Below are 13,579 nucleotides of genomic sequence, written 5' to 3' on the forward strand. Positions count from 1 at the left end.
GAAGGAGGGGGGCCCTTTCTGTGCTAAATGTCACGTGACTTTTATATTGTTTATGAAGGAAAACTTTAAAGCTGATGCTAAAATCCCCCCCCCCCCCCCCCCCCCTCCTGAAGAAGAGGAGGTCTGAGGAGGATGATAAGGAGGAGGATGTCAGGATGAGGAAGAGGATGAGTAGGAACACTGAGAAGGATGAGAAGGAGGATGAACCATCTAAATGTTATTTCTGTAACAGTTTTTGTTCGCTCCGAACAAATCATGAACATTTGAAAGGAGTTCAATATTAAATATGCCGGTACCTCCCGCACCCCTTCAGTCAACCTCAAAATTGTTAGGAGCTCATTCAATTATAGAGCTCATATATTACTATATTAACGATGTGTCTGTTAAACTATCCTTTCTGAATATTTAAGACCGGGCTGCTGAGAATGATTATAATTAAATGTTTATTAAATTTTAGTTAAGTTTTAGCAGTTAAGGAGCTAATGACAAAGATAAATTGACCGTCAGCACAATTCGTAGAAACTTGCCTTTGTACCTGTTCGAAGTGTTCGTGCATTGGGGCTTTGTATGAATTATTCGCAGCGATGGCGAGAAGTTTTTAATAATAATGTTCCAACCAATGTCCAGGTAAACTTAATGACTTTGCTGTGCTTTTAAGGGCTGGTCATGTTCGAATATTCTTAAAACTCTCACTCACGTTTGATTTTAGTTAGGTCTTAACGTTACTTAACTCATACCTATTCTGCTATCATGGTATAAATGTCATGACTTTTGTCCTTGCTCGGTAAGATAAATATATTCTCTAGTTTTGGTGATCCCGGGATATCTAGACTTCATCTGACTTCAATCCTTTGCATGTTTATAAAACTGTAGCTCAGTAGATGGCTGTTAAATACCATGAGTCTGATGCTTCTTAAAGCATCAGACTTGTTTGCTCCTTAAATCCAACTAGCAAATTTCTCGTATTATAATCGAATGAGTACGAAAACTGTGCCTCGTTATAAAACGTAAGCTGCCGTTTTATAAAGACTAGCAGGAACCCGTCTAACCCAGAACCCTAAAGTGGTGTCAAGACTCGAGAGACTAAAATAATTATTACCTATTTAATTCGCGTTTTTGACACCACTTGGGAGTCCAAATTTTGGGCACTAAAATTATTATTCCTTGGCCAATTTTTTATTTTTTCATGCTGATTTGAAGGCCCTTAAAGCATTTGACCCAGTCAAAAAAGTTTCAGTTGTATATCTTTTACGGTTTTTGCGGAAAGTTGCGTTAAAGTTGATACCGTGGTGTCAGTAAAATGGCACGGATAAACACATCCATATATATCGTCTCGCTTTATATAATATAGTAAGATAGTTTTTTTGAGATTTCTGTCACGTGTGTCACGTGTGTCACGTAGAATAGTTTCAGGTGCATAGTATATAGCAGCTCTACCCACCATCTGTTATTTGAAGTGTTATGTAGAAATGGAGAAAATTCATGGAAAAATGTCAATGTTATACTATGCAGATGCTGACTGCTGTCAGCTGTTACCTTTAATCTTGTCAGTTCAATTAAACAACTTGTTTTGTTTGCTCTTCAAGATTAACAGGCTTATTAATCGTATCATTATGTCATTGAAATATTTAGATTACTCATGAAGTGTCCCATCTGTTTGGAGTTGAAGAGAATTGTGACTGGGAATAAAAGAGTGGGAATAAAAATAAAAGCGGAATAAATTGTAAGATAATGAAACAGAAACTCTATTGAAATATTTAGATTACTCATGAAGTGTCCCATCTGTTTGGAGTTGAAGAGAATTGTGACTGGGAATAAAAGAGTGGGAATAAAAATAAAAGCGGAATAAATTGTAAGATAATGAAACAGAAACTCTATTGAAATATTTAGATTAATCATGAAGTGTCCCATCTGTTTGGAGTTGAAGAGAATTGTGACTGGGAATAAAAGAGTGGGAATAAAAATAAAAGCGGAATAAATTGTAAGATAATGAAACAGAAACTCTATTGAAATATTTAGATTAATCATGAAGTGTCCCATCTGTTTGGAGTTGAAGAGAATTGTGACGATCTTGGTTGTTGCCCTGATCCTGATCCAAGATGATGACAGTGTAACCTTATAATTTATTAAGCAGGCATTGTGATATATATTATTCTGAATTTTGAGGGCAATCGTTTTGTTGACCTAGTTATTCATAAATCTTTACTTCTATACATCCTTAATATAATCATTATCAACGGAGATAGATATTATTAATGGCTGTAATTAAATTTTGTTGGTTTATTTGTTTGTTTAATCAGCTGTTACAAGTAGATTATAAGTGAGACATTTTTTCCATTAAACAGTAAGCCATTGACTTGCAACCTTGAAGACATAAATGCAATCTTTTGCGATTAAAAAAAAAAACTCTTTTTCCGACCCCAGACGATGACAGAGCATCTGACAGATACAGGAGGAACCCACTGACTTACGATTACCTGCCAGACGTACCTCTGCCAGATGATCTGACACACATACCTTATCTTGAGATGGTGTCTGGGACTCTGTCTGTAAACCAATTTAGAGAGGTCACTGTGAGGTGCAGATTTACACTAGGAGGAGACCATGTTCTTACTTGTGTTCAAGGAATTTATTGGGAGTTCAACTTGTCTTTCAGGTAAGGGCAGACATGATTTTATTTATTTATTTATTATAAAGACTCGACAACTTATGATCAGAATCCTGTCGCGCCCCCCCCCCCCCCCCCCTCCCCCCTGGCCCAAGTCCTACCTCAGGCAACGCCCTACTTATGCCATGTACAGCGAGAAATATCGCCACTCAATCATTTTTTAATTTCGAGATTTTCTTAACCCAGATATATAATATGGGCGATTTCACATAAAGTAATTTACACTTAGCACAAAAAATTGGCCTTATTCTGACTCTCAAGCATTACACAAACATAACAGAATCATGATAAATTGTATGAAACATCTCCAATGTACTCCACACACAGCTATATTAAGATTTTGACTCCAACTGCTATGGCTTTTGAGTGAGGCACGTTTGAAAATGTAACGTAATTTACAGGCCCACAAATTGACATTCCTGACCAACGTGTATTGGAATCTCATTTCGTGCCCAGGTGTGAGAGTATACATTTAAATATTTCTCATGCACACTAGCAAATGTCTTGCCTGTACTGGCGAGGGTTTGTTTTGGTAAATGGTTAATAGCTGTGTTCTGTAGAAGCCTTTGTTCCTTGTAAAGTAATTTACTCTACTGTGTCTTGAAATAATTTACTCTGTTACACAATCCTTTGATTTTAACTGTTTAAAGCTGCCCCTTAGTTTTTAATTCGTTTGCTAAGTGTATGATCTATGTAATATATGATTAATAATGATATATCAGTTTATCATTAGCCAATTAATTGGTTGTTTGGTCCACTGATTGGGTCCACAGTTAACCCAGTTATACAGAGTAAGTTTTTATTTTGTATGTTGTGCTTCAGGAATATGTCAAGTCAGTCTAGACAGCTGAAGTTCTGGAAAAATAAGTACAACGATTCCCCAGCATTCCGCAAAGAACAGAGCACAAGAATAGGCAACTTACAAAAGAGAAAGTGTGCGGAGATGACTGAGGCTGAAAAGGAGAATGACCGGTTGAAGAAGAGTGCATACATGAAGAATTACAGGGCCAAGAAGAAAGCTGAGAAGATCAAGATAATCTGTTCCCCTGGCCCTTCTTCGTCACAGGAAGTACAAGTAGTAGCTAATTTATCTCCTTGTAGTAGGATGAAGCAGAGAACGGGGTTTCGGACTAAACCTGCCTTGAGAAGAGCAATGAAGAGGATACTTAGCTCTGCACCTGCATTACCGACAAAGAGACAAGGAGCAGTGAGCGAACTGGCTAAACAATGTGGCTTGGTTGTGGGTCCTCCAAAGGGACCAGATGTTTCTACTGGGTCTCCATTCGTCAGACAAGGGGCACCAGTATATGATGAAAAAAGAAAAAAAAGATGTCGATCAATATAACGGACCTTTAGACTGTAGAATGCTCATAATCTCAAAACAGTATACACATACCAACACCAGAGAATAATTATTCACCACCATGAAACCCCAAATAATTTCCAGATTTCATTCAAACTTACAGCTGCAGTTCTGGACTTTAAGAACCAGTCGAATCTGAAGAGGGGAGCGTTTCTAACTTCAGTCCTCAGCTCGTCGTAGACGTTCTCCTTGTCAATACCCAGCTGATAAAGCATGCAAACCAGGAACCTGGAGAGGTTGAGAAAATATTATTGATTTTTGTCTGCTCCATTGTGATTTAATTAGCTATGCAATATTTTATTTTATCACTGAATCAACAATCAGAAACACTAGGCCGTTGGAAGCTCTCCGTCGATCAAATCCAGATAAGTGACAGTGAATTGTGAAAACTTACTTATGAAGTTATAATAAACTAATATTTTAATTAAATAGATTACAAAATAATTATCTAATTATCTTCTTGTTTAAATCTAATTATCTCATTAACCTGTCTTCCTCCTCGTTGTAGTGTTTCCCTTTGTTAGTTCCGTACTGCATCTTGAGCTGGTGGAATGGTGCTCGGTACCTGAGTGTTTGTGTCTTGTGATAAGTATTAAGAAACAGATTCAACATAGTATTACATTCAAATATAAAGCCGAAATTAAATGTGAATATTCAACATTCAGTACGACAGGCGCCTCTTAAAACCCAGAGTAGAACCATGCAGATCATTAAATATTCAGCACTGTATAACACAAGTAAACACAGGTAATCACAAGTAATCACAAGTAATCACAAGTAATCACAAGTACTGTATAACACAACTTCCACTCACCTCGCCATCTTAGCCTCCAGAGCACGTCGAGTGTTCTGTCTTCTCTCTATCTTCGCCTCTCCTCGTTCTATCTGACTGTTTATCTTCTCCAGATCCTGTAACTCATTACACCTCTCCCAAAACACCTCCATGTACGCTTTCACCTCCTCGGGTGTTTTACCCTCCACATCATCAGCGATATTCTCCACGTCATCCCTCCCCCATTTCTCACAGGCCTTTATAAAGTTGTTGAAATCTCTCTTGTTCCACATGGTGAAACCCTCCTCTAGTAACGCATCCTTCTCAGCTTGTTGCTCCTCATTGAGAGGCTGAGCGTTATCTATCTTCTCCTGGTCCTCCTTCTGAACTGCCTTCGCTTCATCCTTCGGCAGGTCTACATTCAGTGGCACCTTATAGTTGACTTGTTGGCGGTAGAAGTAAATCTCCTGATCCAACAGTTCGAAAAGTCGAGGAGGGAAGAACTGGAAATCTTGTATGCTTGGCTGTTTAGGTGGTCGTGGGGCTTTAGGTGCTTTCGGTTCTGAAGTTCTCAAAGCGTCTCTAAAGTAAGAGTCAACATGATAGTTAGCTTTCCTCTCGCGTTTGGGTGGTTCTATCCAGTGAGTAAACACTTTCTGTTTCTGTTTGTAGTCTACTCCCTCGAAGTTGTAGACAGTATACTCGTTCTCTTCCATGGCGAACCCCTTCAGATTCTCCTCACTTTTACTCTCCATCTGTTGGTTCAACTCCTCTGTCTTCTTCACGCCTCTTCCTATCAGCTCATCTATATCCTCGTCAGTTACTGTGCTGTCCTTCCCGGAGAAGATGAAGTCAGCTCCGCTTCGGATCCAGGATAACATCTCTTCTTTGTTGACCTTGGTGTTGGGGTCCACCAGACGACCCTGCTGGATTACGAGATGATCCAGTTTTAGTTTCCGCTCTGCTTTCTCTATGATCCTCTCCTCTACCGTACTTTCTGTTACAAACCTGTAGATCATCACCTGTTTCTTTTGTCCGATCCTGTGAGCTCTATCCTGTCGGAGTGATAATAATTAGTAATTAATAATTAGTAATTAGATAGTAATTAAGATCAGGTTGTTGTGGGATCTATGATTTTTAACCTCAGTAGAACTGAATGAAATATCAGAATGAAATAGGAGATAAAGATGAAGGTACCTGAGCTTGAAGATCCATCTGAGGGTTCCAATCGCTGTCGTACAGAACGACAGTGTCAGCAGTCATCAGGTTAATACCTGTCAAAAACACCAAGATAAGATAAGATACCAAGATAAGATAAGATACCAAGATAAGATAATTATAAGTTCCAGATCTAATGATCGTAGACTGTCAACCCTTGTGGTTTTCGGAGATGTTCTCCCAAAAGGTGTAACAAAAAATGTAAAATAATGCGGACAAAATATCTTGGAAAGGCATCTACTAAAGCTTTTTCTGAGTTAATACATTTGTAACTCTCAATAGCACAAAAGTTAAGCAATTTAATATTATATACCTAGACCACCAGCTCTTGTAGACAGGATGTAAACGAACACTTCACTTCCTGGAGCGTTGAACTTGTCGATGTTAGCCTGAGAAAAAGATTGGTCACACTATTATAACATCTGATGGTCGGAACCGAAAGCCTGTTTCTAAAATTCAAGTTTTCTGAAACTCTGAAATACTTTTTCTGCATTAATTTTTATAATTCTACTCTTACAGTAGACAAAATGAAAGTGACTTACCTGTCTCTCGTCGTGGTCAGTTTGTCCGTCAAGTCGGAAATATTTGAAACCTCTCCAGATAAGGTAATCCTCCAGAATATCTAGCAATCTTGTCATCTGAAATGGGTGATGTTAACAAGAGAATTACTTGACAGGGAGAAGGAGGTGCTTGGCAACCATTTGATTGTTTAAAATGTAAATTTGTGGTAACTTTTAGGCAACTCAATACTTTTTGAGGACATACAGGGTACTCCAAAATTCTAAACAGTATATTAAATAAAATACACAAACCTGTGAGAAGATGAGAACTCTGGAACCCCTCTCCTTCAGCTTAAAGAGTAACTTATCCAACACTTGTAGTTTACCACAGTTCGTAATCAGATGCATGTCAGTGGTGTAAGGAGGACCTGTAAATTATCTCAATTTAGGAGTGATACATCAAACCAGTGGCTGCCAACACTCTTCATGATAAGCCACATTATGCTTGGATATTTTAATTAAATATGTATCAAAAATCCGATGAATTTCAAAGTAGCGGACGGGCACATACCTGGTTCAGCACCGTCGAACAGATAAGGATGGTTAGTACACTTTCTGAGCTGCATGAGAATGTTCAACAACCTCGTCTTGTTTGAGTTGCCTGCTCCGTTGATAGTGTCGATATCCTTCATCAACACCTTTGTGTACCTGTGAGGTGTACAAGAGTAATGTACAAGAGCTGAAGACGATTTACACAAAGTATTTTGAAAGCTTCTGCTAATAAAATCCTTTCGTATCACTTATACCCTTATATGTTTTAAATATCCCCCTCCAGACAAGAGTAATGTTTTGTGGTGACAAAAGCAATACTGAACACTATATAATGACATAAGGATAATGTGCTAAGTCTTATCTATTTTCAGTTTGTATTATATTAATCACTACGATCACCAGATCACGCGACGGAGTAATAAAGCATAACGAAACGTTTTAATTACCATTCTCTCTCTCTCTCTCTCTTAACTTACCATTCTCGCTGCATCTTACTCATCCCAACCCAGATCTTGACCTGCTTCTTTGGCAGTAAGCTCTTCTCCACGTCGCTCTTCAGTCTCCGCAAGAGGAAGGGACGCAGCACGTTGTGAAGTTTCTGGACCATGCTTCCGTCCTCAAGACAATCGTTAGAATTGAACCATCCGTCGAAATCCTGGATGAAAATTGTTCTTCATTACAATAATAACCTTTGATGAGAAAGAGGACCTTAATTTACCTAACGATGGCATTTTATGAAGTCGAATTAATGTATTTATAGGTCAGAGTCACAAAGGCTTAAACTTTTAAAAAATGTAACGAAAAAAAATCAAAACAAAACTCACGTCTGAGGAGGAGAAGACATCAGGAAGGAGGAAGTTAAGGAGGGCCCACAACTCATGGAGATTGTTTTGTAAAGGAGTACCAGTTAAAAGGAGTCTGTTGGTCGAGGAGAACGTCCTCATCACCATTGATAACTGAAACGGAGTGGTTACAACCGTGAAATAATGCAAACATATCATAGTGGATAAAACCCGAACATATTACATTTCATTGCAAATGAGTATGAAAATTATATTATTGATGAGACTTAGTTATGACAAAACTTATACTAAAAACAAACCTTGGAATTTTCGTTTTTAATCCGATGAGCCTCGTCTATAACAATGTATCTGTACAGGAACTTCTTGAGACAGGACTTTTCAATGATACACATCTCGTAACTTGTGATAACGACGTCCCAGTCTCCACCCTTGATCTCCACCCCTATTATCTTTTTCTGTAAACGTGATGTCGTTTAGCATTGAGTGTTATTACTCATCACTCCATTGAAATGGAGATCGCAACGATATAGGCTCCACATCAGAATTTAAGGCGTTATTATGGATCTCCATAAAAGGAATATTTCACTTAAACCTTTTCTTTTCAAGCGCAGCCAGGACCAAAAATAACCAAGAAAGATAAACAGTTATACCCTAGCTTCCTCCAGACCGATCAGGATCACAGTTCGAATACTGGGGCACCATCTGCTGAACTCGTTTTTCCAGTTCTGAAGAGTAGACTTGGGAACAACCACCAGTGGTGTCCGGAAATGTTACGGAAGTGCTTCATGTAGCCTATCAGAGAGATCGTCTGGAGTGTTTTACCTAGACCCTGAAAATAATTCCAGTTATTGGTAGTTTTTAAACAGCCCTCAATTACATATTCAGTCATGAAACTGACAATTACTCCAAAAACATTCTTCTCCAGCGCACTGTTTTAGAAGCATTGCTATGTCATAAAATCTTAATATAGTTAATAATGTAAAACACCACATACCATTTCGTCGGCTAGGATTCCGTTTAGTCCATTTTCGTACAAAGAAATCAGCCAGTTCAGTCCACGAACCTGAGACAATATTTCACAATTCAAACAATATGAATTCTACAAAATTATTACGCGAACGCGCGTGCCCGCCAAATGGTAATTTTTGCGCCGACTAACCTATCTTTATGTCAGTGTTTGCTAGTAGTTTTGCTACATTTTTACAGTAAACAGCGCCAACAAAGGCTCTATTATCAGAGTTTTTCAGTACAACCTGAGTAATCCACGAATTTCTTCTCAAATGAAAGAAATCTAATCTTAACCTGATAATCCCTCATTTCTCCAAACTTAATATAATGTGGCGACTTGTCAAATCTGGTGATTACGTTCGCGGAACTTCTCGTTTCTTCCAGTAACTCCTCATCTTCTTGTTTCTCTGAGACGAATAGAAAGTAAAACACTATCAAAATGCGCAAACCTATGTTTTACGGATAAATAGGCGGAAAATCACGCCAAATCATATTTTGTGCGAAGCAAAAATGTAAACTTCGGTGATTTTAACGTAACACCTCAAATTTACTTGACAATGTTTAAGATAGTGCAGTATTAACTTTCGATTCACAGGACTTCAATTTCTGAGCATCTCTCTCGTTACTGGCTTGATTTATTGCTTACTATTTTTCAAATCTTAAATCGTATCTATTCGATTTGATTTGATTTTATACACAGTGTTTTTAATTACCGTACAATTCAGTTTGCGCAGTAAATTTGCTTAATTTGCTAGATCGGAAACTCACCAGCAAGGCCACTGATGCACAAAGACACGATTAAGGTACTGAAAGTTCTATTCTTAAAGAAAGCTTTGATAAACGGAAAATCATCAGAATGTAAAATGAGATTTTGGACGATTTTTGTAGAGAGGCTTTTCTGCTGTCTCCCTGACCGAAATTTCGCGGTTTTGACTAAATTATTTACCAGTGACCATTAATCAGTGAGGTCGTTTAGAGTGACACAAGTCGCCATCAAGGTACTGGAAGCTGTATATTCGAAGAAAACTTTGATTGAATGAAAATTTTGAAAATGTCCTACCGGTAGGACATTTTCAAACTTCAGCTTTCCACGACCCAAATTTCACTGTTTTGACTCACCAGTTTTTCTGTGTCTGTGTGATCCACTAGTTGGAGTCTCTGGTTCTTCCACTTTCTTGGGTCTTCCTACCTGTTGAAATAATGGAGATTATAAGGATGAATGTTGTTGCTTGGAGTGTTATGGGACGTGTGATATTGGTTGGGAACTGGGGATGACAAAAATCAACCGGATATCTGGTCAGGTTTTTTGTAAGCCTCGTTATAGTTCAATACTCAAATGGAATAAGGAATAATTGAAATCATAGCATTTTTTAAAGAAGAGTACAATTTGTGTATATACTAGTACACAATTTATTACCATTTTGTCTGATTCGTTTTCTCTTACTGGAGCAAATGAGTAATTGTTTCGCTGTCGTAATATGGCATATAATATGCCTATAATAATCATCGTCCAGGAATATATTACAGTAAAACTAGTAAAACCCAGATTTACCATGCCCGATTGACCGGCAAAACCCCCTGTTTTTTTGTTGAAACTGGTTTCGGATAGCAGTAGACCAACAAAAACTTAGGACCGGTGATGACCGAACATTTTGAGGGGTCCCGGCCCGAACGACAAAACCATCCGCGGGTAGCCACGCCCATATTGGGTCCAAATTAGGCTCAATTTAGTAAATACTTGAACATGCACAAAAACACCCAGTATTGATGTGCTCTACTTGTAGCTAGTGGTCCCCTGAAATCGTCTATGAATTTTCATCAAGATTGGACAAAAAAATGATCGAGTTTATGAGCCAAAAAACCATATGACTATTGGGCATAGGCACAAATTTATCGATTTTGGCCCATAAATTGGTCAAAGATCAATATTTTGGAATTGAACCACTTTATTGGAGTTGCCTATACTTCCATTCTCCATGATTCTCAGGCTCAGTATCTAACTAACTGTTGGATTCTGTGTTTCAAATATTCGCAAAAAATGAACAAAATCGCCCATATCTCAGTTCAAGATATTTGGCAAAACTGGATTTCGCTCAAAACAATCGAACTCATTTGGGTTTCATATTTTTACATTAAATTTCACGAATCAACGTTGATGCATTTTGTCCTTAAGTTTTGTATTGGAATTTTAAGTTAGGCTTTAAAAAATTTGGCGGCAAATTTCAAAATTTGCAGGCATTTTTCAGGACTTTGGCGCCAAATTTTTTTAAAGACCTAACTCACACAAAAATTCCCAATACAAACTTAGGTCAAAATGTGTTTCACAAAAAATATCAGGGTGAGTGAACCCCCCCCCCCCCCCCCCCCCCCCCCCCCCCCCCCCCCCCTTAACATACATTATGTAAACAATTAAAACCCTGATTGACCGCAGCTGCATTTCACTTACTTGCTTGATAGGACTCTTGGGTGGTTTATTGGCACCACTGATAAAATGAGCAAACAGTTCAGTCTGACTCAGCAGGAAGTCGAATCTTTTCTTTTTGTCATCTGTCTGAAATTACAATTTTTAGTTCAAAAATAAAGTATGTGATGTATTTTGAAAGGTATGTGACGATTTCGCACGAGAGTCGAGAGACTAGAGGCTCACAGGAGTCCCAGTGTTTAAGTTTAGCATTCATTCTCAATTTTCATGCTTGCACATTAGATTCAAGCTTTGTTGCATTATTAAGGGTTAAAAAACACTTTCACGATGTTTCTCATTTTCAATATTGTTAACTATCAAAAATTATTTAATTTGAAATTACCTTCATCATGCCCAGCATATCCTTGTCCAGCTTACATTGTTCTTTGAGTGCCTTGCCTATGCTGGATTCAGCAACAGGCATGTCTGCTTCATCTTCTGACATTCTCAGATCACTAAATATGGGAATGAGCAAGGACAAAAGAAAATCATGATTAATGTGTCATAATATATTCGTTAACTAGCTTGTTAGTCTAGTTAGATTAGAGAACAATAGGCGCACCAGAAAAAACAATATCACATAACATAATCTCGAATATATTATTGTTATAAAACAGCATAATGAAAGTTATATTGGTCAATTAAGTGTAGAGTATGTACAATTTGTATATCAACTTAGATAAATAAACACCAGCGATTCAAGCTGAAACTTACTTGTCATTACATGAATTATTTGGCAAAGGTCAACTCCCTAGAAACAAGGCACACTCACTTAAAGCATTGTATCATTCAAAAAAGCGCTGATTAACAGAAATGAATGAATGGATTCGTGACAGAGTTGAAGCACTAAACACCAATGACTGCATCAATTCTGGAGAAACAATATAAACGATTTTCGGGGCCAAAACTGACAACTTCATCTGCAACCTCAAAGACTGTTGACTTGCTGGTCACATCTGAAAAAGATAAGGAAGAGCTGTTATTTAATTACTTCTTCACAGGAAAACTCCTTCAAAACCAACCAATGACCAAGAGCACGAAATGCATGTAAATAATGAGTTCAGTAAATTAAAGAATGTTGCAGCAAATCTGCAAGTAGTAGTAGTTTTTTTTAGTACAGTGAAGATGATCGCTGAACAACCATATTTCCTTAGACGAGTAAAATCGCTTTAGAAAGCAGAAACAAATGACAAAATTCTGTGATGCAGAAAAATATTCACCCCACCATTCCTCAAACACATAAAAACAATTGTCTTCACGTCTTGCAGATCATATTTATCTGGTGTATGAGCACAGGAAAAATGGGCTGGGAAATCTTCCGATGTAAACATTCTTGAGGGAATGTAGAAAATCCAGTAACATGTTACCTTGGTGGATTATAGACCGAGTTCCATATCACTACTTTGGAAAGATTTGTGAAAGAGTGCTAGATAAAAGATTGAGACTCTTCTGGACATTGAAGGAACTCTTGTTGAAGTCAGGAAGGTTTTTATTGGAGGGAGATCAACAACGCGATATCTTTTCAGAATGCTGGCTACCTTGTGGGAAGTTAAACGACAGAAGCTGGCATGTATATAGTGCTTTTCCTTTGACTTCGATAGGCATTTGACCAGTGTTCATCTTCCATCACTATGTGTCAAACTATCAACTCTCGGTTATTCAAGGAAATAGTCTTAACGTGCTGAAAAGTGTTCTGTTCAAACCGGACGATATGTCTAAAAGTGAACAACTATAAAGGAGAAAAAGAAAATGCACAATATTTGGAACCTACCTCGGGGGCTGTACTCTCACCTCTCCTCTTTATCCTATACATAGCAGGACATGACCGCACAACCACCCGGAAGAGGTTAAAAAGATATCTAAGCTGCTAGCAAATTTGCTGATGGATGCGTACACTTATGATTTACTTTGAGAACATCTCCCGGATGCCATGCAAAAATGCAGAATGGTTATGTGGACCACCTTAGTCAAGGGTGCATCAAGAACAAAGCTAGTAGTGATGATCTGTGATACAATTAAAACAGTAGGCAATAATCTTGAAACTGCAGCTATATTGAAGAACGAAACAAAATGCTGAATTATGTATTAATGGAAAAGCATCAACTACGTCAAAAGTTCGAAGGTTCTTGGGGTACTACGTAGATGAGAACCCTCAAGTTCAAGAAAATGCCGTCTCAAAAACTTAAAGAATGCAAATGAAAGTGGGGATTAATAACACTAAATAATAAACCGCA

At 37.9% G+C, this 13,579-nt stretch overlaps 3 protein-coding genes across 3 annotated transcripts in view; all 3 read right to left on the reverse strand.

Annotated features, from left to right (window-relative positions):
* Nucleotides 1–2,515, reverse strand: part of LOC134821664 (uncharacterized PPE family protein PPE62-like) — a 22,758-nt gene extending 20,243 nt beyond the window's left edge. The window contains exon 1 of the mRNA XM_063832367.1: nt 2,491–2,515. Within this exon, the coding sequence (XP_063688437.1) occupies nt 2,491–2,515 (25 nt within the window). The remainder of the gene's footprint in view (nt 1–2,490) is intronic.
* Nucleotides 1–13,579, reverse strand: part of LOC134822081 (1-phosphatidylinositol 4,5-bisphosphate phosphodiesterase beta-4-like) — an 858,242-nt gene that overhangs the window by 62,500 nt on the left and 782,163 nt on the right. The window lies entirely within an intron of this gene.
* On the reverse strand, nt 4,133–11,801 carry LOC134822495 (SWI/SNF-related matrix-associated actin-dependent regulator of chromatin subfamily A member 5-like; the record flags this gene model as incomplete). Its single annotated transcript, XM_063833606.1, is given in 18 exon segments — nt 4,133–4,259; nt 4,519–4,596; nt 4,846–5,858; nt 6,001–6,077; nt 6,335–6,410; nt 6,564–6,659; nt 6,834–6,949; nt 7,093–7,229; nt 7,550–7,728; nt 7,898–8,029; nt 8,176–8,331; nt 8,527–8,630; nt 8,633–8,705; nt 8,871–8,939; nt 9,179–9,291; nt 10,004–10,073; nt 11,331–11,435; nt 11,689–11,801. Coding segments are annotated over 18 exon segments (2,823 nt in total), but the record flags the coding sequence as incomplete, so codon positions are not given.

Source organism: Bolinopsis microptera, chromosome 10 (genome assembly GCF_026151205.1).
Source record: "Bolinopsis microptera isolate Bmic1 chromosome 10, MBARI_Bmic_1.0, whole genome shotgun sequence".
Lineage (NCBI taxonomy): Eukaryota > Metazoa > Ctenophora > Tentaculata > Lobata > Bolinopsidae > Bolinopsis > Bolinopsis microptera.